At 37.7% G+C, this 24,964-nt stretch overlaps 2 protein-coding genes across 6 annotated transcripts in view; one reads left to right on the top strand and one right to left on the bottom strand.

Annotated features, from left to right (window-relative positions):
- The window catches only part of ift80 (intraflagellar transport 80 homolog (Chlamydomonas)), a 71,293-nt gene extending 69,635 nt beyond the window's left edge, over nucleotides 1-1,658 (bottom strand). The window contains exons 1-3 of one of the 3 annotated variants that reach the window (XM_038306373.1): nucleotides 1,561-1,658; nucleotides 1,300-1,453; nucleotides 1,117-1,177 (exon numbers count right to left, since the gene is read on the bottom strand). In XM_038306373.1, the coding sequence (XP_038162301.1) occupies nucleotides 1,117-1,153 (37 nt within the window). In that variant the 5' untranslated portion in view covers nucleotides 1,154-1,177; nucleotides 1,300-1,453; nucleotides 1,561-1,658. Of the gene's footprint in view, nucleotides 1-1,116; nucleotides 1,178-1,295 lie in introns of all 3 variants that reach the window. The other 2 variants (XM_038306372.1, XM_038306371.1) reach the window with 2 other exon arrangements.
- A 447-nt stretch (nucleotides 1,659-2,105) lies between these two features.
- On the top strand, nucleotides 2,106-24,115 carry smc4 (structural maintenance of chromosomes 4). 3 transcript variants are annotated; one of them, XM_038306369.1, is made up of 24 exons: nucleotides 2,106-2,279; nucleotides 3,431-3,591; nucleotides 4,567-4,757; nucleotides 5,323-5,514; nucleotides 6,547-6,723; nucleotides 8,541-8,705; nucleotides 9,046-9,173; nucleotides 9,362-9,502; nucleotides 9,874-10,024; nucleotides 14,097-14,261; nucleotides 14,358-14,591; nucleotides 14,698-14,883; nucleotides 15,270-15,431; nucleotides 15,546-15,771; nucleotides 17,972-18,048; nucleotides 18,725-18,877; nucleotides 19,017-19,143; nucleotides 19,322-19,511; nucleotides 21,925-22,069; nucleotides 22,263-22,436; nucleotides 22,520-22,702; nucleotides 23,067-23,299; nucleotides 23,382-23,565; nucleotides 23,720-24,115. In XM_038306369.1, the coding sequence occupies exons 2-24, from the start codon at nucleotides 3,441-3,443 to the stop codon at nucleotides 23,882-23,884; spliced, it is 3,900 nt and encodes a 1,299-aa protein (XP_038162297.1). In that variant the 5' UTR covers nucleotides 2,106-2,279; nucleotides 3,431-3,440; the 3' UTR covers nucleotides 23,885-24,115. The 3 variants fall into 3 exon arrangements, with proteins under 3 accessions (XP_038162297.1, XP_038162296.1, XP_038162298.1); XM_038306368.1 differs by lacking the exon at nucleotides 2,106-2,279 and adding an exon at nucleotides 3,238-3,278; XM_038306370.1 differs by lacking the exons at nucleotides 2,106-2,279; nucleotides 3,431-3,591 and adding an exon at nucleotides 3,721-3,849.
- The last annotated feature ends 849 nt before the right edge of the window (nucleotides 24,116-24,964 follow it).

Consider the following 24,964-nt stretch of genomic DNA (forward strand, 5'->3'; position numbering starts at 1 on the left):
GCAGGTTTTGGTCATTTAAATTTGAGATTTTTTTAGGAGCTATTTAATACCATTAAGAGTTCAAATTATGACCTATTTGAATAATGCGACCTAAAGAAGCTAAAATATTAACCTATTTCTTTAATATCTTATATTTAATTACTTTTATGAACCCTTTTCAGGTAACTTTTAGCCACTTTTTTCATGACCCAGAAGATGGTTGTAAATACCACACAAGAATGTTTTGATATTATTTACTTAAAGAAACTGTAATGGGATAATACACGATTCGTGCAAGGTACAAAAACAGTTAAATGTATATCACTCAAATACTTTGAGTGATATGCATTGATATTGATAATAATGATATTGGTAATTTTTTTACTTTATTTGTTAATAAATATTTTTTGTTTAAATTGAGGCTTGTGAAACATTCACTATCATTGTGTCATTTTTATTATGTAAATAGAGGAAGAAAAAGCCATATAAGCTTCAAGAATCGGCAAAAAAAATATAGGCAGCACAAACTGGGAATTGGTTTGGCTAATGTCAAAACAATTATTATCAGCAATGACCTTAAAAAAAAAAGTATCGGTCAAACTCTACTCCATAGGTCTTTGACAGAGTGTAATACTGCCTGAATTTATCAGCCAGAACTGCAGCAGGTGAAGCAAATAAGCAATCTGAAACCCTTTCTTAAGCAATTACTAATTAACTAAAATTCAGCAAAAGAGGCAATGAATCAACTGGTGTAAAACTTACATACCTGACAAGCTCTAATACTGATCTAGTAGTAATTCATTTTAAGACTTTAAGGTGATAGAAACCTTTAAAATTGAATATAAACATCTAAATGAACATACATTTTGCTTCATTCTACAATTTGAGTCAAAGAGACTAAATCCTAAATTTATACATCCATGCTTTTTGTTAAAAATTACGTTTTATGTGTGACTTTTACTATAAACAGAATATTTATACCGCCTTGGTATTTTTATGAAACAAACATCCGCTGAAGTAATATGTATTATTATGTAATGAAATGGGATCACATTATGTTTATGTCTAATGTGGACATTTCACCATGAAAAACAAAACTTAGCGTAGGTAAAGAGATTTGCGTCACAGAAAGGATATGTTTTGGTTCCTTTAGCAGCGATGTTTTCAGCCTCATTGCGGATCTGATCCTTGCTGTGACCTAAACGAACAAAAAAACAATAATAAACGTATTGACAAACAAATGTAAGCTACATGCAGCTAATAACTCCATACAGCTTATAAAATAATGAATCAAATTAATACATTATGCCACTCACCTACCGGTCAATCCGGTAATACAATTGTTTGTATGCGCTGATAGCCCTTCACAATACAGGAGACATGCAGTTGCTAAGGTAGGTGTTATCCGTTGCTAACGTGCTGGTAGCTGTATATTTAGCGACGTACAGCCATCACTGTAGCGTTACAGAGTTCACTGCAAGACAACAAACGCCGCCTTCGTGTCATTTGTTATAATACGAAATATCGATGAGTTGCAAAAATAATAAAAATCTCCTCCTTACTCATAACAATAATATTTACCTAAAGGGATAACTTTGGGTAGCCATTTAATCAAGAGGGGAAACTGTTTTGAGAGGAAGTGTGTTATCGCGAGATTTGTAACTCGCGCCTCCTACAGCTGTGACGTCCCCGCACATCTTTTCAAATACAAACAATAATTTGTTTTTGGTAAATTTGCCTTAAAAAAAATACTAGTAAAGCCAAATGTGTCACTTAGATTAGTCGCTTGTGCGATTACGTTTATAATGTTTTCTGAAACATAAAACTGTTCCGAGAGGCGGGACTCTACTGTAACCAAGCAACCGTTTGAATTTTCCAGAATATAACGCACAGATTTTTTTTATTTTTTATCTTACACCAGTTTTGATAAAAGGTTTACAGTTTGTAGAAAACATTTGCTCGGTTTTGTTCATTCTTAGACTGCTCGGTCGATGAATATTATGGGTGTGTATAGAGAGGCGGGGAGTTGGCACCGTCCCCTTTTTTGAATTTGTTTTTTTTCCCCCTGCCCTTTGAACGATCCATGGTGCCTTGCGTCCTGTAACGAATTTGATTCGACGACGCAGTTTAGGCGCCATTTACAAGATACAGTTTTCAAATGGGAAAGCGGCTCGCAATGATACGGAGCTGAATTTGGTGGATTATATTTGTCGAATTTTTTGGATTTTCTGACGCTTTGTTGGATTTGCAGTCGGAACAGAAAAGAGGACTTCTGAAGGACCGCGTGTATAACTTAGAAGGTACTCGAGGATACTTTATTCGAAGGGAGTGGGATCTGGGTGCCGTCTATTTGTTGGAATCAAAGCGTTCTTCGATGTGTTAACATCCGTTTGCAACGTTTTAACCCGTGTCTTTGCTTTAGCAACCCAAGAAGCGAGGCTAATACTCCATTGCGTGCAATATTTTACATATATCCAAGTAATGGTTATTTTTAACAGCATTAATTTTAGTGAAAATGATATGTCAAGCTGTAAACATATTTTTTTACTCGTACATTAAGCTGTCCTCTGGCAGTAACTAGGGTTATTGTGTTTTATATCGTATTCAGGCTGTCTTTTAATTTTTTTTATTACAGGCAAACTCTGTATCTCGTTCTATTTGAACATACTCCGATACTCTGACATCTATTAGCTTTAGCCGCTACCTTTACCATTAGCACTGCTGAGTAGCGTGACTAACCTAGTGCTTAAATGTTAAAACTTTACGAAAAAAAAATAATAAAACATGCGCAACAAAGTGATTAGAATTCAAAACGTGCTGTTGAAATAGTAATCCATTTGTAGCGCTTAGGTTTTGATTAAATCCGTGTATTGATAAGTAGTTATTCCGTATTTTACCCCCCACCTTTAGCAAGAGGGAGGAGAAGAAAAAAAACTTGTTGTAACTGAAAGTTAATATTCCTGTCAGTTTGAGAGACCCGTTTAGCTGCGCAGTAGTGACCACGCAACATAGGCGTAACTAGGCTCTAAAGGGAACGATTTCACCTTATTTGCATAGAAAAAAAAACCCTATAGTGTTCAGAAAGAGCCATATTAACGGTTTTATCTTCAATTTTATTCCCACCGTGGATGCAGACACGCCAAGCTATAGCATGAAGCTTTTTACGACTTTACTTAAAATGTGCGAATTTAAAAACGTGTTTTCTGTACGTTTTGGACTTATTTGCGTCATCGAAAGATGCTTTTACTCTATTAGTTTACTTACGGTGTTTGCATGTGGATAAATAGAAGGATTTGCAGGTAATGGCTGTGGAAATGATAAAAGACTGACAGAATAGCTCCCTGTGATTGACTATAATGGGAGTTTGAAGATTGGCACGCATACAAAAAACAGAAAAAAACAAACGCTAATGGATATTCCTTTTTTTTTCTTCCTTCAACTACCCTTTCAGATTTCATATCATGCCATCTAAAACAGCAAAAAGTTCAACTGCCTCTAAAAGGGAGCCAAAAGGGAAAGGGCTGCAGCCTCGGGATGACTCTGAGGGAGAGCTGGATGTACCCCCCCAAGAAAGCCAGTCTAATGGCCAAGAAGAGGCACCCCCGACAACTGGCAAGTAACAAAGGCTGTTTTGGTGTCTCTGAATCCAAATAAGTTTCTGTCAATTGCTTTGCGTGTGTTGCTGTACTGGTGGAGGCCAATTGGCTCAGCTGTAGTGTTTTTTTTCTTTCTTCTTCTTCTTCTTGCGAACACGTAGTTAGAATGGGCTGATAGTTTTTTTTTTTTTTGTCTTAAGTGCTCGTCATAATATACTTTTTGGATTTGTTCACGACCATGGTGCTTCTTGTCCGAATGTCCCCTGCAAACGAGGTAGTTTATTTCAAAAGATGCAGCGTTTATTTATTTATTTTTTTATTTACCTTTTTCTGGTAGTATATTATAACCGATTTTAAATGCATTTAATCGAAATCGGCTCGTTTTTGGTTTGCTTTAGAAATGCAGTCGTTAAGATGGTTTGAAATGCTTAACTGTGTAACTTGTGTTTGAGTCATAAGCATTAACTCCTTAGCTTGTTTATGCTTATTTGAGCACAATAGATTTTGGACAGGTCTTTGGCTTTGCTCTGAAGGCAGCATGATCGTTTTAATATTGTCACCCCAAAATGAGATCCCTTTCCTTGTAGTGAGTCGATTGCAGCTAAAGATGACTCAAGGTGTAATGTTTTTTTTTTTTTTTTTTTTTTATCCGAGCATTGACTTTGGCTTATTCATCTTCGACGAGGTGACTGTGGCGCATCTACTCTGGTATCAACGCTTGTCGTGGAGCGTTTGTGTACTAATGTAGGTTCATGCTATTTCTCTTTTTTTGGGGCTGGCTCTTGATTTGAACAAAGGGGAAAATAAGCCATGTCAACTTTCTCCCCATAGGCGTTGTTTTTGACCGAGACGTGCTGCGTGTGTTTGTTTGTTTTTATTTTGTGTATGTGCGCGCTCCTCACCCCTCCCCCACACGCTCTACCACCACCTGAAACGACTCGCTCCAGAAGAATAAAACAAAAAAAGTTGTACTTTTTTTGTTGTGCCACAGATCCGTCTCAGGGGGAAGCTACTGAGGCGGCAGATAACCGAAGTTTGGAGGAGATCCTCGCCAGCATCCCTCCACCACCGCCCCCAGCAATGACCAATGAACCAGGCGCTCCGCGCCTAATGATAACACATTTAGTTAATCGCAATTTTAAGTCATACGCAGGGGAGCAGATTTTGGGGCCTTTTCATAAGGTATGAACAGACATGGGTATAAGTTATTTATTTCTTTTCCTTTTTTATGTCTGGCTGGACCAATGCTTTGAATCTGTCAGCTAAGATCTGTTTTGTGTGTCAATCTCAATGTGTTAGTTTTATTTTGTGAATTTTTTTGGCTGCTCTCTACTGTTGAAGCCATGCAAATATTGAAGTAACAATCTGCTTTTACCTTCATTTTTTTTCAAGATATTTTTTAGATAAAAAAAAAGTGAAAGGGTCACAATCCTCCATTTTGATTTTGTTAGTGCATCTCTCTAACAGTAGTCATTTATTGATGTTCCTGCAGTTTCATTAAATTATGACTTTCTTAAAACATTAGCTTTTTCTTTGTATTTTGCTCACAAAGTTACTACCGAAGTTGCTGCAATGAAACCTTAATTACACTTACATGAAAAACTTGAACTATTGCATATTTGCTGAGATAAAATGCGGCCACATATTTTTAAGAAATGTAATCTTCACAATTTTTTGTTGTAGATGTTGTCTACATTCATATAATTGATTGTTTTTATTTTTATCTCCTTTCTTACCTGTCCCCCAGCGCTTTTCCTGCATCATTGGTCCCAATGGAAGTGGAAAGTCCAATGTGATAGATTCAATGCTCTTTGTGTTTGGATACAGAGCTCAAAAGATCAGATCGAAAAAGCTCTCAGTTCTGATTCACAGTTCTGATAAGCACAAGGATGTGCAAAGCTGTACTGTTGAAGTGCATTTTCAAAAGATTATTGATAAGGTATATATATTCATATTTCTTTCACTCAGAGGCATTTCTTTCACTTATTTCAAAAGATTCAATATTCAGCCTTACTCAAATAATTCAGTCAGATATATTTTTTGGAGGACACAAATGATTGTCAGATTTTTAAAACATTATTTCTTGGTTGTCATAATATTGCTACTCATTTATAACATTAGTGACTAAACACAAACTCAAATCGGTCTTGAAAGTTGCAGTTTACACCCCCACATGCGATATTTGATGCACATTGCACTAGAGTCTCTCCATGTATTTCTAATTGCCCTTTTTAATTTATTTTTATAATCAAGCATTTGTTTGTGTGCCCCAAATTATTTTTTCTGCAGTGTAAATGTGTTTATGACATGGGATGCTTCTATTTGGATTTAGTTTCCTATTAAATAAACTATACTATGTTTTTTTTTCTAATTCAATTTTTTTATGTATTTAATCTGCCTGAGGAGGTGTAAATGATTATGTCCCTTACTGATTTTTTTTCTCAGCCAGTGCTGGAAAAAAATTAAATCAAGTTGTTAAACTCATGGATTATTTTTTCCAAGTTTATCAGCCCAAATAAATGTTGTTTCTGGGACAAAAATAAAAATTTTTGAATGTGGTGTACACAGCCTGAAATACTAGACTAATTTCCAAAGTCAGAAATTGGGCACATTTCTAACCCAGTTTATTTTATTTTTTTGTTATTGTATTTCTAATATCACTACTTCCTCAAACATGTACCTCTAGTTTGCGAATTGTTGTAAAATTCAATACTTTGTACTACTATTATTTATTTAATACTAGACATTTATAGACATGATTATGGCTTGTCTATAAACCTCTAGTACTTTTAGATATCTAAATCTTAACTCTGTTTAATGTTTATTATCTTTTTAATAGCTAGTAATTTTGCTAGTACAGTGTTTAGTTTAAAAAAAAAAAATAATACTGGGTGTTTAGAGCTGTTTGAGTCTTTCCTAAACTCTTGTGTTCTGCTGCTCTGTGTCCTCTGCCCCTCCTCCTCTGGGTCAGGAGGGAGATGACTACGAAGTCATACCCAACAGCAAGTTCTATGTTTCCAGAACTGCCAACAAAGACAATTCCTCTTACTACAATATCAATGGCAAAAGGGCTACATTCAAAGAAGTTGGCACTTTGCTCAGGAGCCATGGTATTGACCTGGACCACAACAGATTTTTGATCTTACAGGTAATTGTATACATATATATATATTTTTTTTTTTTGTATAAATTTATGTATATATTTTTTATCCTTTATGTGGCCATCCCATTCTTTGGAAGAATTACTCCTCCTCATATTTTTTCCTTAGTTTCTCCTTGTCAAAGTTTTATCTATGCCTTCATGCTCTGCCTGTGTTTGGGCAAATAACCTGTTGCACTGGAGTTGGAAAGGAGAGGAGTTGTGCTTTGCCAGCCCTTAGACTGCTATAGCAGCGCATCATGGTTTGAAACAATGTGAAAAGGGTGCGAACCATTATTTGCTGCTTTAGAGTTTTAAGGAAAAGATACGATTTGACCAGCTGAAGAACATGCATGTCGGTGTTTGATGGATTTTTATTATGGGGGGAAATCTAGATGACCTGATGGTGGGGACAGGTGGGACCTTCTCTTTTCTTCTTTTCTTATGTACCTGCTACACTTTAGCAGCACGTAAATATTGGTGTGTGAAAAAAATAACCTAACCCCAATATTAGCAGTGCTGCTTCAGGGTGGCTGGATAAAACAGCCTCCATTACCATCGCTTCAATATTGCTCAAATCTTTTCTTTATTTTTTTTTATTTTATTTTACCCACTATCAATCTAAAGGTGTCTGTAATCTATGAAAAAAAGTTTTATTCTTAGCTAAGTATTTATCTATTTTTTCACCATGTGTTATTGTGTACTCTGTCTGAACCAGTTCCCTTGTTACACTCCTACCCCTGCAGAGTGTATTGCATCTGACCTACAAGCTACTACTGATTAACTGAAAACATGTGTTTAACATTTAGCTACATGTTTAACATTTAATTTATCTTGATTATTTAAAGTGACATTTTTTGGTATATTTTTTATTTATTTTCTTTTTATATGTTCATGTTCAGTTTCATTCATTTTGGATGTTTCTCTGTGACATGGCTGCATGACTAAGGGTAAAGGTTGAGCTTGGTCTTCAAGGTCACATCACTTTTCCAGGCCTCTAACAAATAAGGGAAGCTGCATTGTTTGTGGATTTCTTAGAGAAGAGCATATATTTGTTAAAACAGATTTTTATTTTTTATTTATTTATTCCTTCACTGCCTGGGGGTGGGCAGCATTAAAAAAAATCTAAACAAAAACTGGTTTAAGGTTTTATAAAAATAAAAAAAAATGTTTTTTGGGGCTTGCAAAGAAAATAAAGATTATTTCAAAGGGTATTTTTAAATGAATTAAACAATACACATGCCCTGTCCTGGGATGGCTGGTTAAATACAGGGATATCTGGGTGCTTTTTTTCCTATTTATAAAATGCACCAAAAAAGGCTCTCTCAACCTTTTGAAGTTGATGTAATTATCAAGAAATGTTCAGATGGGTTCATGCTTTGATATATAAACTGATATAATGTTGCAGTTTCCAATTTTTGTTGATTTCAAAAATATTTGCTGTATGGCCTTTTTCATTTGGTGTAGCCAGAAATAAAATAAACCAGCCATATTTTTACAGAAACAGCAAAATCTGATTTTCAACATTTGTTATTGGTTAATTTAGCTTCTTATATTTTTTTATTATTGTTATTATTATTATTTATTATTATTATTTTTTTTGCCAAAATTATTTTTCATAATTTCTTATTATTTTTGACTGGGAAACCAGACCATCCAGGTTCTCGGTGTAATAATAGTTAAACATTTGTGTAATGTTAAGAATTTCAGTGGGAGAGGATTGAGTGTGTTATTTATATTTATAATTAATTTTTTTCTTATTTTATATAAAAATTCTGAATTGGTGTGTGTGCCTTTTTCCAATCTGCTCTGTGGACTATGATTAGGGTGAGGTGGAGCAGATTGCCATGATGAAGCCAAAAGGTCAAACGGAGCATGATGAGGGGATGCTTGAGTACTTGGAGGATATTATCGGTTCGTGTCGTCTCAAAGAACCAATCCAAACACTGTCTCGCAGAATTGAGCTTCTCAATGAGCAAAGGGGAGAAAAGGTACCAACACTTTTATTTAATTATTTATTTTTTGCATTTGCAAATACTTATTGAATGTGCAGTTGGACAAGATGTAGACATAAGAAGAAAGAGTTATGAAAACAAATTCAGTCTAAGTTCACTAGGTAACCCTCTCATTCTCTTTGACATCAAGATATACAGTGTCATTTGTAGGTGGGTTGCACCCACGCTTATATCACACTAATTACTTGAATTTCATGAAGATCATGTTTCCTGTTAAGCTGGTTTAGTTTCTTCCAGTTTTATTAGACTGCACAATTTTTTATTTAATTTTTTTTATCATATCTCTAGATAATAAAACTACTTTTTTCTGTCCTAGCTCAATCGTGTAAAACTGGTAGAAAAGGAGAAAAATGCTTTAGAAGGGGAAAAGAATAAAGCGGTAGAGTTCCTGACTTTGGAAAATGAGATCTTCCGAAACAAGAGTCATCTCAACCAGTACTACGTGTGAGTACACCAGGACCATATCTTTGCTCGGGGCAGTAAAAAAAGAAACACTTTAATTGGACATTACATAGAAACCCTACTTGGTGTTTATCTCATGCTTTCCTCATTTCCTATTCAAGATAATATATTTTTCCTAAATTTCTCTATTTTAATTTTTTTTTTATTCTAATGTTTCTGTTTGCCTTTAGTCATGATCTGCAAAAACGTGTGGTGGATAAAGAGCAGGAAAAGCAGAAGATCTTGGAGGAAACAAAGGAGCTGACAGAAAAAAATGCTAAGCTATCAGAGGAGATTGAAAAAATGAATCAAGAGCTGAAAAATGTGGAGATGTAAGAATGCTGCTGTATTTGTCCTTTAACTTATTTCCTCCCTGTTACTGATGTAACACGCTTTGTGAGCAGGTTCTTGTTCCTTTGGAAATTAAGAGGAATGCAGAAGCAATAGTTCCTATTTGTTTTTGTTCCAGAAATTAACGATATATGAAGTAATTTGTTCCAAAAAATGTCTCTAAACAGGAAATATTTTGATACTCTTCAGATAACTTTTTTATAGTGTTAAAGACTTTAATTATAGAAACTGTCCTAATCTTTCTCTCAATTTCTCTATTATTTTTATTTATTACTTTTCCTAGTCTTTCAAAGATGATTTTCTCTAAAACTGATACAGATTGTACTTTTTATAACTGCTTTTCCTCCACCAGGAAACAAAGTAAGATCAACAAGTACATTGAGACCCAGAAGGAAAAGTTCACCCAGCTGGACTTGCAGGATGTTGAAGTGCGTGAGAAGATTAAACACTCCAAGAGCAAGAACAAGGCCATGCAGAAGCAGCTGGAAAAAGACCAGAAAAAGGTGTGTTGGCCTTTAAGTTGCAGTCCACTGTTGCATGCAGTTCGATGACTTTATCTTACTTGGTATTAGTGTTTGCTCCTCTGAAACAGATAAGCTGTGTCACTTTGACAGTATCACTGCAGCAGCAGAGTCCAGAGACACACAGGCACTGGTTCTGACTGAGGCGTATCATTTTAGCCTCTTGTTTTCTACATTTTCAGCACTCATTTAATCAAGAGAAATGCTGCGGCAACCAGGGTTTGTATGTATATTTTGGCCTGTGAAGATACAAAAATAATTTTAAAAGAATGTTAAAAATAGAGCACAAGCTTCTTAGTGTTTGGTATTTTATGCAGTTCACGTGTCACTAAAATAGTTTGTGTGGAGGAAGGTTGTTTGAACACAGGTGCTAGTCATTTCTTAACCTTAATCTGTAAACTGACTCTTTTTGGGGAAATGAATAAATAAATGAAGTATGATATTTTCTAGGCTGAATCAGTTGTTCTTCAGGCATAGAAAATATTTTTAAACTATTCTATATATAATATATATTTTATAGAGTTTGCTTAACATAAACTGGCTTCTGAACAGATGAAAAAAAAATAACATTAACTAAAAGGCCTGTCTGATATTGTTTAGTAAAAATCTGAATGCATTTGTCTGTTTAACTCTTGAGTTTTACAATCTGAAAAATTTGCTATAAATGTTTTTCTTGTCTTATTTAAAATATTATGACTATTCTTGCTGACTTATATTGGGCTCAGGGAATGTTTCACCCTGTGACCTAAAGTCAGAGTGTAATAGATAATGTACCCATTTTTGAGAATTTTTTTCATTTAATGATGTTTGAGGAAGAGTTGTTTTTATATAAAACTATGGTTTAAATACGTATATTTTTGAGTGAATTCACGTAAAAACTAATGTGAAACCAAATGAGCTTTGAAGACAGAAGCGTTTATCAGACTCCAATAAGCCACTAGGGGGCTGTGAAGTTGCACAGAGAGGGGTGTGCGCTTTAGTAAACTTGTTTTATCCTGATGGGTTAGATGGGATTTCTTTATTTTTGTGACATAATTGATTTATTTTTTTAGGCTTTATTATCAGGATGTATGGATTTTTTTTTTCTCTTTTTTCCTTACTGCTCTGAAAGCATGAGCTCTGGAAATCTGTTGGTCAGAGGGGGAGCTGAGCTGGGCAGAGGCAGGCTGAGCTCTGGGGAGCAGTGTTCTGCTATGTGGTACTCAACTATGGCCTGGCTTGTGTAACACTTCCAGCAGCCACATTCACATTTCACCCACAGTTAACCCTACAAAACATAGACTACATATGCAGTTGCAAATCCTTTCTTTGTTTCAGTTATGCTGAAATGCTGATGCTTGTGTCAGTCTTAACCAGGGCGCATTTAGTCCCTTTTTGCTTATACATGATTATATGTGTGCTTTTGCACATGTTTTTTGGTGTGTGTAACTCATCAGCCCCAATCCTTTGGTTGCACCATATTATTTACACAGAACATCACCATTGCTTTGCTGCAAACTGTTAAACACAAAGGTGATCATGTTTACTTAGAAATCAGCGAGAAAAGCTGATTTACAGCAGATGCTGTGCAGGTGATAAGCTTAAATTGATGCTAATATTATATCATAAGGTGATAAGGTCGTTAAAGATAAAAACGGAAAGCAAACAAAAACAGAATTTAATAAAATTGTCCCTTTTTTGGAATGCTCACAGATCTACCAAAATACATACTGATTTGTTTAGATTGTTCTGGCTTTTTTTTGTACAAATATTCTAATAATCTTTGTTTGAAGCCGTTTATTTCTGTTTAAACCCTTTTCTTAATTTTTCAGTTTGGCTATCTTATTTATGGCCACTCTGACTATAAGTCTGTCTTGTTTGAACAGGTTTTATGCTTCCTCTTTATAGACTGCACATTTTGTTTGACTTATTTAATTAATTTCTTGTTTTGCCTCGGGCATTATCTACAGTATAGTGAACAGAAACCAATGCGGCATAGTTGCAAGATCTAAATGAGTCAGTCTTGACTTTTGGACCTCTTCAGCAATGATAGAGATTAGTGGTTTGCTGTTTAAAGTCATGTCTTTAAAGTCAAAATAAGCTTGGGGGATTTTTCTTTTAATTATGTAAGAAAACAATGATTAGAAAACTGGATAAAATATGGATGATGCATGTATCTTACATATTTAAATGTTCTGTGTGTCATTTCCCCTACTCTATAGTTATTTATGTATTTTCCCAAAGGGTTATTTTCTTACTTCCTCAAGTTTGTATCAGCTGTCTCATTTGTTCATGCTCTTGCACTTGAAAGAACAACATATTTTGTCAAAAGATAAAGTTAGTTATCTGATGATTGTGAGGTATTTAACTGCTTTGGTTTTAAGCTGAGTTTAATAGGATTTAAAATGCTTGGTTCCTTTCTCCCATTCAGTTTAATCATTTAGTATGTCTGTGTTTGCAGCTAGTTGATTCATTTTAGGCTGTAACTACAGTGTTTTTTTTGTTTTGTTTTTTTTTATAATTTACTATAACGGGAAAGGGGTGGGGAATGTAGCAGGAAGGGTACTGGTTTTTATTATTACATCTCTTACTTCCTGGGCTGAATTTTTAGCTGTGTTCTTCCAAACTCCATTTTTTTGCTTCATATCAGCAGGTATGTGTAAATATGTGTATTTAACAGATATCTGCAAAATCTACAATAGTAAGGATAACCATGGAGCAGGAGGTCAATCATCCAGATGCAGTGCAGCTGGTTTCACCAAGCCACCCATCCTCAAAGCAGAGGCATCTTGCTCAGTGGTCGTAGGGTGTTGAAGAAATAGGTTTTAATCTTCATTGGAACATTTCAGTTATTTGCAAAATAGGGGGCACCATATGCACACAGCGAATATCAGTATCAGTTCATTTTGTTCATTAATTCAATGAAAGACTTAAGTTCCTAAATAACCCAAACTGTTTTTTTTCCCTGAAAGATAGAAACAGGATGTATAAAAATAAATGTCACCCATTGGAGAGTGTCAGTTCAATGTTGTATTGAGATCAACCAATGAGATTTGAATGAAACTTGTCTGCATTGTTTGCTATGGTGTCTCATCTTTGGCTTGATGAAACTTTATAAATCCTCCATGGGATGCGGGACAGATCGGCCTGCTGGCCAATTGGTCACCCATTATTCAGTGGCAATCCACTAAAACTTCTTGAAATCGCGGGCAGGTGCCACAGCTTGCTGGGAGCCAAAGGATGCATGAGGTGCTCTATATTTCTGGATAGTCCCCACTGGACAATATAAACACCAGCAGTAGACATGGCTCTCCAAATCATTATTGGTTTAGTGTATTGAACATCCGACCTTATTTAATATCTATGTCTTTACTCTCCCCTCTCGACTATGTGATCATATAATCTCCAAAAAAACCAACTTTGATTTAATGAGATAGTTTGACCACTTAGAAGCAGCCCAGGCATTTTTGTCCTTGTTTGAGGTTGAAAACCAGTTTAACACACAGAATGACGCAGCTGAAGCTGGCGTCCCGGATACGTCCATTTCTGGCAGCTCCTCAAAAACTGACCTGAGCTGTACTCCAAACCTTGTCACTCTCCATCAACCCCTTGAATGGACTTTTGTTCACAATCCTCTCAAAGCTGCAATTATTTCTGCACATTTTGTGCCACATTTTTTTATTCCACTCAACTTTCCATTGACAGGCTTGGATTCAGTACTTTGAACAGCTCTGACTTTGCGGCTTACCTCCACGTTGAGGGTATTAAGTCTGTTTTCTAGAAAATCGTTCCCATAATAATAACATAACTCAAAACATTTCTCTATTAAAATCGTTTTCGTTGTTCTTATTTGATATTCTATTTCCCCAGAGTTTGTTTTAGCTATAAACCATTGAAGTCAGGTTTTAAAGAAAAAAATTTGGTGAATGTATATCTTTGTGTGATTATCTAGTTTCACTGTTTCAATTGAATAGCCTGTTGATCATATTCCACATCTCTGAGATGCTCCTGTGTGAACCTGTGAACTGGGTCGATCTTCTTTTAAATGTTCCTTGTTTGTTGGCTCATTCTTTAGCTGGAGGAAGTGCGAGGTATACCAGCTAGCAGTGAGCAAGCTATCGCTGAAGCTACAGCCCGCAAAGAAGACCTGGAGAAGCAGAAGGCGAAAGAAGAAGAAAAACTGAAAGAAGTGATGGAAAGCTTGAAGGAAGAGACGAGTGGATTGCAGCAGGACAAAGAGGTGCATGTAGAAGCTTTGCATTATTTATAAAAAAGATCATGTAGTCATTTGTTTTAGGTTTTATTTTTACCAGTTGTGTTTGCTTTTACTTTACAGAAAAAAGAGAAAGAGCTCATGGAACTTAGCAAGGCAGTAAATGAGACTCGGTCTCAAATGGACCTTGCTCAATCTGAACTAGACATCTACCTTAGCCGCCATAAAACGGCTCTGAGTCAGCTTAATGCAGCTAAGCAGACGCTCCAAACGACCTCCGATACGCTGCAGGAGCGCCGACCTGCCATCAAAGACCTGCAGGTCCAAATCCCCCTGAAGGAGCAGGAGCTCAAGAAGGTCAGACAGTTACACACCAAAATCAACTGCTAGCTGCAGCTAACTGGTTGTTGACAGGGCATCAGTGGGAGCTTCTGCTTTAATAGCTTCCTCTGTTTTGCTGCAGGACCAGGAAGAGTTGCAGCAACTCATGAAGGTGGATAATGACACCAGGCATGTGGTACGAGAATTACGGCAAAAGGTGGATGAAGCCAAGAGCTCTCTTTCCTCCAATCGCAGTCGAGGAAAAGTCTTGGATGCTCTAATGCAACTCAAGAGGAGTGGCAAAATTCCAGGCATTTACGGAAGATTGGTAAAAACTCACACAGTTCAAAACAAACATCTCTAAACTGTTGATGTGTAAATATATATACCGTAACTTTCGGACTACAAGCCGCAACTTTTTCCCCATTTTTCGACCTTGCGGCTTATATAACAAAGCAGCTTATCTATGGACTTTTACAGTTAACGGCCACTAGCGTAATACCTAAATCTATGGATTTTACCATCCACCATGTTGGCGTCACATTTGCTTCAACACACAAGTACGGTAGCTAATAGTCCGGCACGGCGTGTATATGTACAAATCATTCAATTTAGCTTCTGCGGCTTATATTCAGGTGCGGCTAATAGTCCAAAAATTACGGTACATGCCTTTTTTTACCATAACAGTATTTAAAAAAATTTTTTTGCATGTAGGGTGATCTTGGAGCAATAGATGAGAAATATGATGTGGCCATCTCCTCCTGCTGTGGTGCCCTGGACAACATAGTGGTGGATACGATCGACACCGCTCAGAAATGTGTCACTTTCCTCAAAGAACAGAATATTGGAGTAGCCACTTTCATCGGTCTTGACAAGGTAAGATATTGTGTCTTAGGAATTTCAGTCTACATGCTTTAAAGGGACGATTGTGTTGACTTAAAGTATGTTTTTGCTTTTCTCTCCTTTTATTTATTTATTTTTTCAATTCAGATGAAGGTATGGGAGAAAAACATGGCTCCCATCCGCACGCCAGAGAACAGCCCGCGTCTCTTTGACATGGTGAAAGTTAATGACGAGAGCGTCAGACCAGCTTTCTACTTTGCCCTGCGGGACACCCTGGTAGCTCAAGACATGGAGCAGGCAACTAGAATGGCTTTCCAGAAGGACAAACGCTGGAGGGTGGTCACTCTGAAGGGACAGATCATTGAGATGGCAGGTTGGTGACATTATGCACCTTCACAAAGTTTCCTAGGAGGTGGTTATGCTGACTCCATGTTAGTTTGGAATCAATTTAGTAATTAATGTGCCTCAGTTTCATAACTGTAAACAAACCATTCCTTCCCTAAACATCTGTAGAGATAAGTAGGGCTGGATTATACAGACCTAAAAAAAAAAAAGAACAATATTTTTAAAGGGAAAATGTTTTTATCAAAACAATTTTTTTTAAGTTACGAGTAATTAATTTTACCCCCCAAAAAAGTATGTCAATGATTGTTTGACACATTTTGACAGGTCCAAACTTTATAAACAATTACCTCTGATTATGAATCCAACATTTGCACCAAAGGATTCATCACCAATACCAATAGTATGTTGAAATCACGCAAGAAAGAGCTTTAATGTTGCTAGTTTGTTGTAGCTCCTATATATTTTTCAGATTCAAACAGACCAAATGAGTGAGCAAAGCCTTTACTGAGGAAAATGTCTAAGTTGTGCCCAATTAGTCATTTTCCCACCTGTCATGTGACATCGGACAGAGGTGTGCGTGGGGAGCAGCTGTGTTTTTATTGCTGTTATCACTCACACTCATCAGTGGGACTTTAACGTATCACCTCATAACCTACACTACTCAAAGGATCTGAAAAATAAGAAAAAGACCTTGGTCATAATTAGATTCCAAACACTCAACAAAATTACTGAGTTCACATAATTCTGCTTCATACCCAGAAATCGTCTTTTGAAGTATGCCTTCATGGCTGTCATCATAGAAGGAAGCCCCTCCTAACGATGATTCACAAGAAAGCCAGGCCGAGTGAGGACAAAAATTATAAAAGCATGTCCTGTGGTCTAGTTAGATCAAGATTTAGATCAGATGGTTTAAACATGTGGAGGTGGCAGCCAGATGAGAAATACAAAGACAAGTGTCTTGCCAATAGTCAAGTAGTGTGGTGTCATTTTTTGGGAGCCAGATAAGTGGTGTTGGCTGTCAGGAACATGTAGAATCAGAATGTGAAACTGAGCAGCAGGCCACAGTTCCAACATGCCTCTTCTATGTTTTTTTTTATCATTTTTTTTTTTTTATCTTTTTGATAATTAAGCCCACTGCTTCTATTAATATTTTCTTCATGTTGGAGGACATGCTCATATCTCCCCTTAGTATGCAAACCATCAGACTGACCCTGAGGCATTGCTCTGCTCCACCTGTGGTCATGGTGAGGCGGCTAAACATTGCGCAGAAATGCTGCGTTTTATTGGCTAGGAAAAAAACGCTAAGAAAACAGACCCGGCCGGTTGGGAATCCTTCTAAACCTGATCATTCACCCCTGCTTTCAAAGCTGGCTCTCTGTCTTCTGGCAGGGTGGTAGCATAGAGGTTCATCTGCTACCGGTGAGCTGATGACCAACTGAAGAAGGGCTGGGCAATTAACAGCATTTCCAATACAGTCACAATTTAACAAAAGCAGAAATACTTTAATAATTAACACAGTTTTCAAATCAAACACTCTATTTTAACTAGAATAAAAGATAACATTTCTCGCTCCAGCCCTTTAGGTGGTGGAGCATGGATATGCATGAAGTGGGTGTGTCACAACACAAGGGAAAAGAGAGGTGAAGCTAGCACACAGATCCAGACCTGCAAATAGAAATAAGCAGTTATTCACACACAGGTGCTGCAAAGTCCTGCTACAATGAACTTGGGATAAGCAAGTTTCAAAGTCAAGAAAAACTGAAACCTTGAAATGAAACACCTACATGCTTGTGGTTAGCACTAAGGACAAACGGAATTTTGGTTGAAAATAATCACTATTTTATTTTTTATTAAAATCGTTGAGCTCTAGCCTGAAGGGTGCAGGGTTCACATTTAAACGCTTTTCTCATGTATGTGTGCAAATAGGGAGGTAAAGTGTTAAACAAAACATGGTTGTTATGATGTTATGCTCATAAAAGTCTGTGTACCGCCCCAATTTCAGTGTAATTTTGACAACTTTTTGGTCAAAGGGCCCATACGTTCATTAGATATGAATGTACGGCTAAAACTTTAGTGTAGGGTTCATTAAATTAGTATAAAGGTATGGCATATTCTTAAAGTTAATTTTTTTAATTATTTTTCTTGGTTAAGTATGCAGATTTTCATTAGAACAGGATAAACCATTAAGTGTCCAGGAGGGTTTTTTCTCATTGATTTTTGTTTCACAGGAACAATGACTGGAGGCGGGAGAGTCTTAAAAGGCAGGATGGGATCTTCTATCGGCACAGAGGTCTCCCAGGATGAGGTTGGTTCATGACGAACTGATAAAGTGTTTCTTAAATGGCTGAAAAGAAAAAGCTAATTTCAGATTTACATTGCCTTGTTGAAAACTATTTCATGTTTATTACCTTTTTTCATTTAAATGTAACATAAAAGCGTAGGAGAATACTCTACGATTGTTTAAAAATGTGCTTTAATACCAATTTAATTCTGGCCCCTATAGATCTGGCCTAAAGATGGTGGGAGTTTTTAATTCTTGATGCGTTATATGAAAAGATCAACCAGCAGAACGGATAATGGAGAAGCAACTCTGTTGACTGTGTATATCCATTAAATGGATAACAAAAACTCAAGGTTTACAGATATAAAATTCAAAATAATGTTCTGTGCAAATTATTAAAAATTGACTCTTAACATGATGGGCATATATCTCCTAATGTAAATGAAGCATTTATTATCTAGGGTTGCGCCCCCAGCAAGGCTTTACTTTGTTTTTTTTTCTTATATTATGAAAATATGTATTAATGTACGGTAATTACATTTTCACTCTTTCAGGTTAAAAAGTGTGAAGTTTATTGACAAATCCAGCTGTTGGCTATTATTTGTGTATATTTTTCTAGAAGTGCTTATGTGATGTGTATTAAGTGTATATTCAATCCTGACAAACCTGATTTTCCTTTTTTGTGCGTGTGTTTTTACAGCTTGACCGTATGGAGAGCAAGCTGAATGAGAAAGTGTCAAAGCTGCAGGGCTGCCAAGAGAGAAGGCTGCAGTTGGAGGAGAATGTCCAACGCCTTCAGCCTCAGCTCAGAGAGATGAAGAACACACTGGAAAAATACACCAACAGCATGAGCGTATGTCATTTTATGCACCGCTTGATTGTGCTTCATTTCTGCCTTAAATGATGCTGGTTGCTCACGTCCATGCAGAAAAACACCACGGTTTTTACCTGATTGAAGAACCTCGCTCAGAGTATTTTTCTTCCTCCCTCAGAGTCTGGCTGACCAGGAGACCCACTTAAAACTTCAGCTTAAGGAGCTTGAAGCCAACGTGCTGGCATCTGCCCCAGACAAAGCCAAGCAGAAACAGATGGAGAAGAGCCTGGAGGCATTCAAGAAAGGTAAGAACCTCTGCACACTGTGAAGAGAGGTGCTAATTATTTGATGTCATTACATCCTTCCTCATGTTAGATTACAACTGAACTTATACATGTTAAACTAACAGATTTCAGTTTGGATTGACTGTCTCTTAGTGCCTGAAAGATTCAAGTATTCACTTTTTCTTTTCTTTTCTGTCAGACTTTGAGTCAGCCTCCAATAAGGCCGGAAAGGTGGAAAACGAGGTAAAAAGACTCCACAACTTGATTGTAGACATCAACAGCCACAAACTGAAAGCCCAGCAGGATAAACTTGACAAGATCAACAAAGAGTTAGATGACTGCTCCTCAATCATCACCAAGGCCAAAGTGGCCATAAAGACAGCTGATCGGTAAGGAAAGGATGCTCGCTCATGTTGTCTAAATATTAAAGATGGAAGAGTCCAGCTCTTACCAGCTGATACTAATTTGGGGTTTTCTCTGAGGCCTGGGGTTCCAGTTTAGACTGCATACAAACATTGAGAGCTATTTCTCAAAAAAAAAAGAAAAGGAAAATGCTCTTTTAAAAATGATGAATAAATATTACATCAAATGAATTAGCCTTCCCATGAAATGGAATAAAGAAAGTAATGTGCAGAAGTGGGTAGTAACTACCGTATTTTCACGACTATAAGGCGCACTTAAACTTCTTTTTTTTCCCTCAAAATGTGCGGTGCGCCCTATGGTGCGGTGCGCCCTATGTGTGTTGTAACTGCGACTTTTGAGACCACCTCATTGAGGAGATGATGAAAGAGTGGCTGAATGTAAGGAGACCAGGTGTTTTTTTTTCCACCCCTCACCATCGCTGTTAATATGTAACTCCATGCGTGCCCATCTCACAGCTGATGTGAAAAACATGGGGAAACAGCTGCTGCTGCTCAGATGGAAAAATTGAAGTTTTGCTGCTGGACGCGCCGCATCAACCAATCAGAGAAGCTGATCTGGGAGCTGACAGCGAGACAGACAATGAAAAGGCTGGGTGGATGCGTGGCTTAGGCAGGTGTATGTGAGAAGACTAGGTGCTTTTTTCCACGCATCACCATCGCTGCGTGCCCATCTCACAGCCGATGTGAAAAAAAGATGAATCAAATGAACGCTGTGCTCGCCGTTATCCCGGGGGGTCTGACAAAGGAACTTCCACCGCTCGACATCGGTGTGAAGCGGCCGTTCACAGTAAGGCTGCGAGCGGCGTGGGAGCGATGGATGACAGACTGAGACCACAGTTTCATGATAAATGGAAGGCAGCGCCGGGCAAGTTACGCCACAGTTTGCGGATGGATTGCAGATGCTTGGACTAACGTGTCTGCTGGCTCTGTTGTTCAAGCTTTTGCAAAAGCCGGCATTATTTCTGAGGAGCTGCGCTGCACGGAAAGTGACTCTGACAGCGCAGAAGGGGAAACTGGCATGTCTGATTTAGCTGCGCTAAATCAGACATGTTATATAAGCCGCAGCTGTTTTATTCAGAGGAATGCTGAGGATAACAGAGGATGATGACTTTGATGGGTTTGATTAATACTTTGTAATAAATACATGAATAAAGCACAATCATACTCAGTTTTGCTTCCGCTCTATTTTTCTACCTGAAAACTTAATTCAACAGCATCCTCTGGTCTCCTCCTCCTCTTCAGCGCGGTGGCTGGCAGGTGTTTTTTCATCTAAATAATCTAAATCTTGCAGCTATATTTGCTGTGATCAGTGGGAATAAAGTAGTTTTAATATGTTTTTAAGTGAGAAAGGCCACCTGAAAACTTAATAATTGCAGTCAGTTCATCCAGATTATCTATTTCTGTCGGAGGCGCTCAGACCCCCACATACCAGCGGTGCACCGACAGGAGAAATCCTTTCGTTCACCGCGGCTGCTGGCAGGTGTTTTTCATCTAAATAATTTTAGCTGCAGGCACCAGGATACCGGTAATAAAAGCGAACATATTCTGTCGGCAGGTTTCAGGATTTTAAGTTAATTTAGGAGTGATCACAGCGCTGTGTCATCTGCCATGTGTCTGTCTCACGGCCAGCTGCCAGGTTTGATTAATACTTTGTAATAAATACATGAATAAAGCACAGTCATACTCAGTTTTGCCACCGCTGTATTTTTAAATACGCAGTAGAGGTATTTAAAGGTAGTAGAGGACATGCACCTGTATATAAAAAACGCGCCCTATAGTCCGGTGTGCCTTATGTGTGTGTTAAATACAGAAATGGGACACATAACTGAGAGTGCGCGTTTTAGTACGGTGCGCCTTATGGTCGTGAAAATACGGTAGTTATATTTACCTCTGTAGCTGTTTGACCAAAATGTACTTCTAGGAGTAATTTCACTAAACTAAACTTTTTAAGTTTTACTCGAGTACTAATTGAGGGTAACTTTATCAAATAACTTTTTAAAATAGAATTTCCAGTCAAGACAGGCAGTGTTTATGTTTTAATGGGTTTTCCTTTTTGAAGCACAAGTTTAGATTTAATCTGAAGCTACTTTGACATTTGGAGGTCGGTAAGGAATAAATGTCATTGCTCTATCTCAGAGGAACCTTCTTTTTCCAAACTCTACGATGTTGATGTAAGCAGCAGTAATACAGTAAACTTAAATATATGCGTTCAGAGAATGAGGCAATTGTCAGATTATTTGTTGCCATAGCATTGATGTTTCTGTCATATAGTTATCAATATAATATGCCATTTAAGGTTTATAACTGGAAAATGTGGGGGAAAATTGATGGGATCACAAGACATAAATCCTTTACTGTATTGTATGTGTTTGTCATGTAGAAACTTGAAAAAGTCTGAGGAGAGCGTTTCCCGTATCCAAGGGGAGCTGGAGGAGAACGAGAAGCTGATGACTGAGCTCACAGAAAAACTGAAGAAACTAGAAGATGAGGCCGGGGAGATCATGAAAGCCTGTCATGAAGCAGAGGTTAATGCTTTTTATTTCTAAGATCTGTAACTCACTAATAAGCTTTTCTGGTTTGTTTTCCATGAACCGGTATTCGTATCATAATATCTCAAACGAGCGTTGGTTTGTTTTCTCCCCCAGTAAAGCTGTTCTTCAGAGTCTCTCACCCCAATCGCCTTGTTGTCCTCATCCTGCTCTGTTTCTGGTCCTGTAGGCAGCTCTTCCTGAGGTGCGGGAGCAGTATGAGAAAGTCTCCAAGGAGATAAAGGCCCTGCAGCAGCAGGAGCACGCATTGAAAGAGGAGTCTCTCAACGTCCGACTTTCGATCGAGCAGATAGACGCCACCATCACAAAGCACAACAGCAAGATCAAGTTCTGGCAGGATGAGGCGAGTCAACTGAAGAGTCATGTAACCATCAGGCTCCCTGCTTCCTCTGACGGGGTCTTTAATGCCTGTTGTTTATGTTCCAGAATGCCAAGCTGTCCCTTCACACCATTGAAGACCAACCAGCAGAAGAGCTCCGTGTCTTTCCCCCTGCTGAGCTGGAAGCGATCCCAGATCCAAACATCCTTGTCAACAAGATTAGCACGTTGGAGAACCAGTGCAGACAGATGAAGCCCAATCTAGGAGCTATTGCAGAGTACATGAAGAAGGTACGCACCAGTCAGGCGTCCTAGTTTGCTAAGCTAGTAGGGAGGGAGGGGGTCATCACGTCACATATGGTCAAGGAGTATCCACTCTACTCACTTCTGCTAAAGCTCATCTGTCAGTGAGAAAATCAAAGGTTTCCTGATTTGGAGCAAAGTAGGACTAATTTAAACTCTGCTGCTCCTGTCCAATATGACCTCCTACAGTCACTGATGCAATGAAAGAAAATTACTGTTTGATTAATTTACTGGATTTTAGCTTTCTCAAAACTTATTTTCCTACATCAGAAATCAGCCATATTAAGAATGACTACAAAGCGGTAAGCTACATCCTTTATTAACATGTATGTCCGACGCTTTGCCTCCTTAGGAGGAGCTGTACCTGCAGCGTGTCGCCCAGCTGGACGAGATCACAGCAGAGAGGGACAGGTTCAAACACGCCTACGAAGACCTCCGTAAACAGAGGCTTAACGAGTTCATGACCGGGTTCAACATGATCACCAACAAGTTGAAGGAGAACTACCAGATGCTGACGCTGGGTGGGGATGCAGAGCTGGAGCTGGTGGACAGCTTGGATCCCTTCTCTGAGGGAATCATGTTCAGGTGAGGGAGGAAGACGCAGGCGCTGCAAGTCGAGGGGGGTTATCTGTAGCTGCAGGATATTTGACTCCTTCATTTGTTTTAGTGTTCGTCCTCCGAAGAAAAGCTGGAAAAAGATCTTTAACCTGTCAGGAGGAGAAAAGACCCTCAGCTCTCTGGCTTTGGTTTTCGCTCTTCATCACTATAAACCCACCCCACTCTACTTCATGGACGAGATAGATGCTGCTCTGGACTTCAAGAACGTCTCCATCGTTGCCTGTTACATTTATGTGAGTCTGAATCTCTGCATGATACGTCTAGATGTCCCTTGGTTTCAATATATAATTATATATTTGTTTTATTTATTTTTTTTAAATCAATATGCTGTTTGATACCAACATGTTTTATATGTCACTGTAATGAGATTTATCCTTCTGGTTGCAGGAACAAACAAAGAATGCTCAGTTCATCATCATCTCGTTGAGGAACAACATGTTTGAGATCGCAGATCGCCTCATCGGCATCTACAAAACACACAACACAACCAAAAGTGTGGGAATCAACCCAAAGACCATTGTGTTTAGAGAACATGATGCTATAACTGCATAAAACCCAACTTTCTTTTCTTTCTTTTTTACTTTTTTCATGAACCATGTAAATATTGTCCTTTTTAAAGTGCTGCTATTCTTACAATTTAAAATAAACTTAAAATGAACCCCATTGTAAAATTATGTTAATCATTTAAGGTCCCAGGAAACAAATCAGAGGACATGTTAAGAACAGTTTTTATGCTCCGAGTGTATTTTTTGAACATTAGTGTTAAAAGTTAAATACCTTTTTTTTTTTACTTTGGAAAAATTATTTTGTTCTGTTTGTTCTAATTCTCTATATAGAAATGTTGCTTTTTATCACTCCCTCCAAGGTAAAAAATATATATTTTTATACTGGTTTGATCTCTGGCCACAACAATTGTCTACTTTGTTACAGAAAATGAAAAAAAAAAAAAAAAAACCTTCAGTTTGGCCCAGCATTTGAAAAATGTCCAATATTCCTGGATGCAGTCGATGTTAATTTTTGGGTGGCCAAAAGTGGGGAAGTGGGTTTCTTGAAACGTTTATTAAATTGGCTACACTACGAGTATTAGTTGCCGTCATTCAGATTTTTTAATTTATACACTTTCGGTGTGTAGGATTCATTTTAGTGACAAAGTTTAAATTCACTTGGACACTGACAAAGATTATATCACACCACAAAGAACAGGCATCCCTAAAGTCGGTCTTCGAGGCCCGCTGTCCAGCAGGTTTTAGAGGTTTCTCTGCTTTAGCACAGCTGATTCTGATGATTGCATTTCAGAAAGAGCCTGTTAATCAACTATCAATGTAAATCAGCTGTGCTGGAGCAGGGAAACCTAAAACTTGCAGGACAGCGGCCCTCGAGGACCGACTTTGGGGTTACCTGGTGTAGAAGGTTAAAAGGAAAGCTCTGAAGAACAGCATCAGAAAAAAAAAACGGTCTAACTTTCTAAACCAATTTTTTAACAGGTGTTGATTGTTATATTATATTGTTACTGCAAGTGGGGGCTAGAGAGAATCCATGATGCATGGGAAGAACATGCACATTGGCTTTACTTTTTTGTCCGCCTGCCATGGTATTAAAATGGAACAGGGATGGTTCTATGGTGCAGATGTT

This window comes from Cyprinodon tularosa, unplaced genomic scaffold, assembly GCF_016077235.1.
Source record: "Cyprinodon tularosa strain WSP-4 unplaced genomic scaffold, ASM1607723v1 ctg58, whole genome shotgun sequence".
Classification (NCBI taxonomy): Eukaryota; Metazoa; Chordata; class Actinopteri; order Cyprinodontiformes; family Cyprinodontidae; genus Cyprinodon; species Cyprinodon tularosa.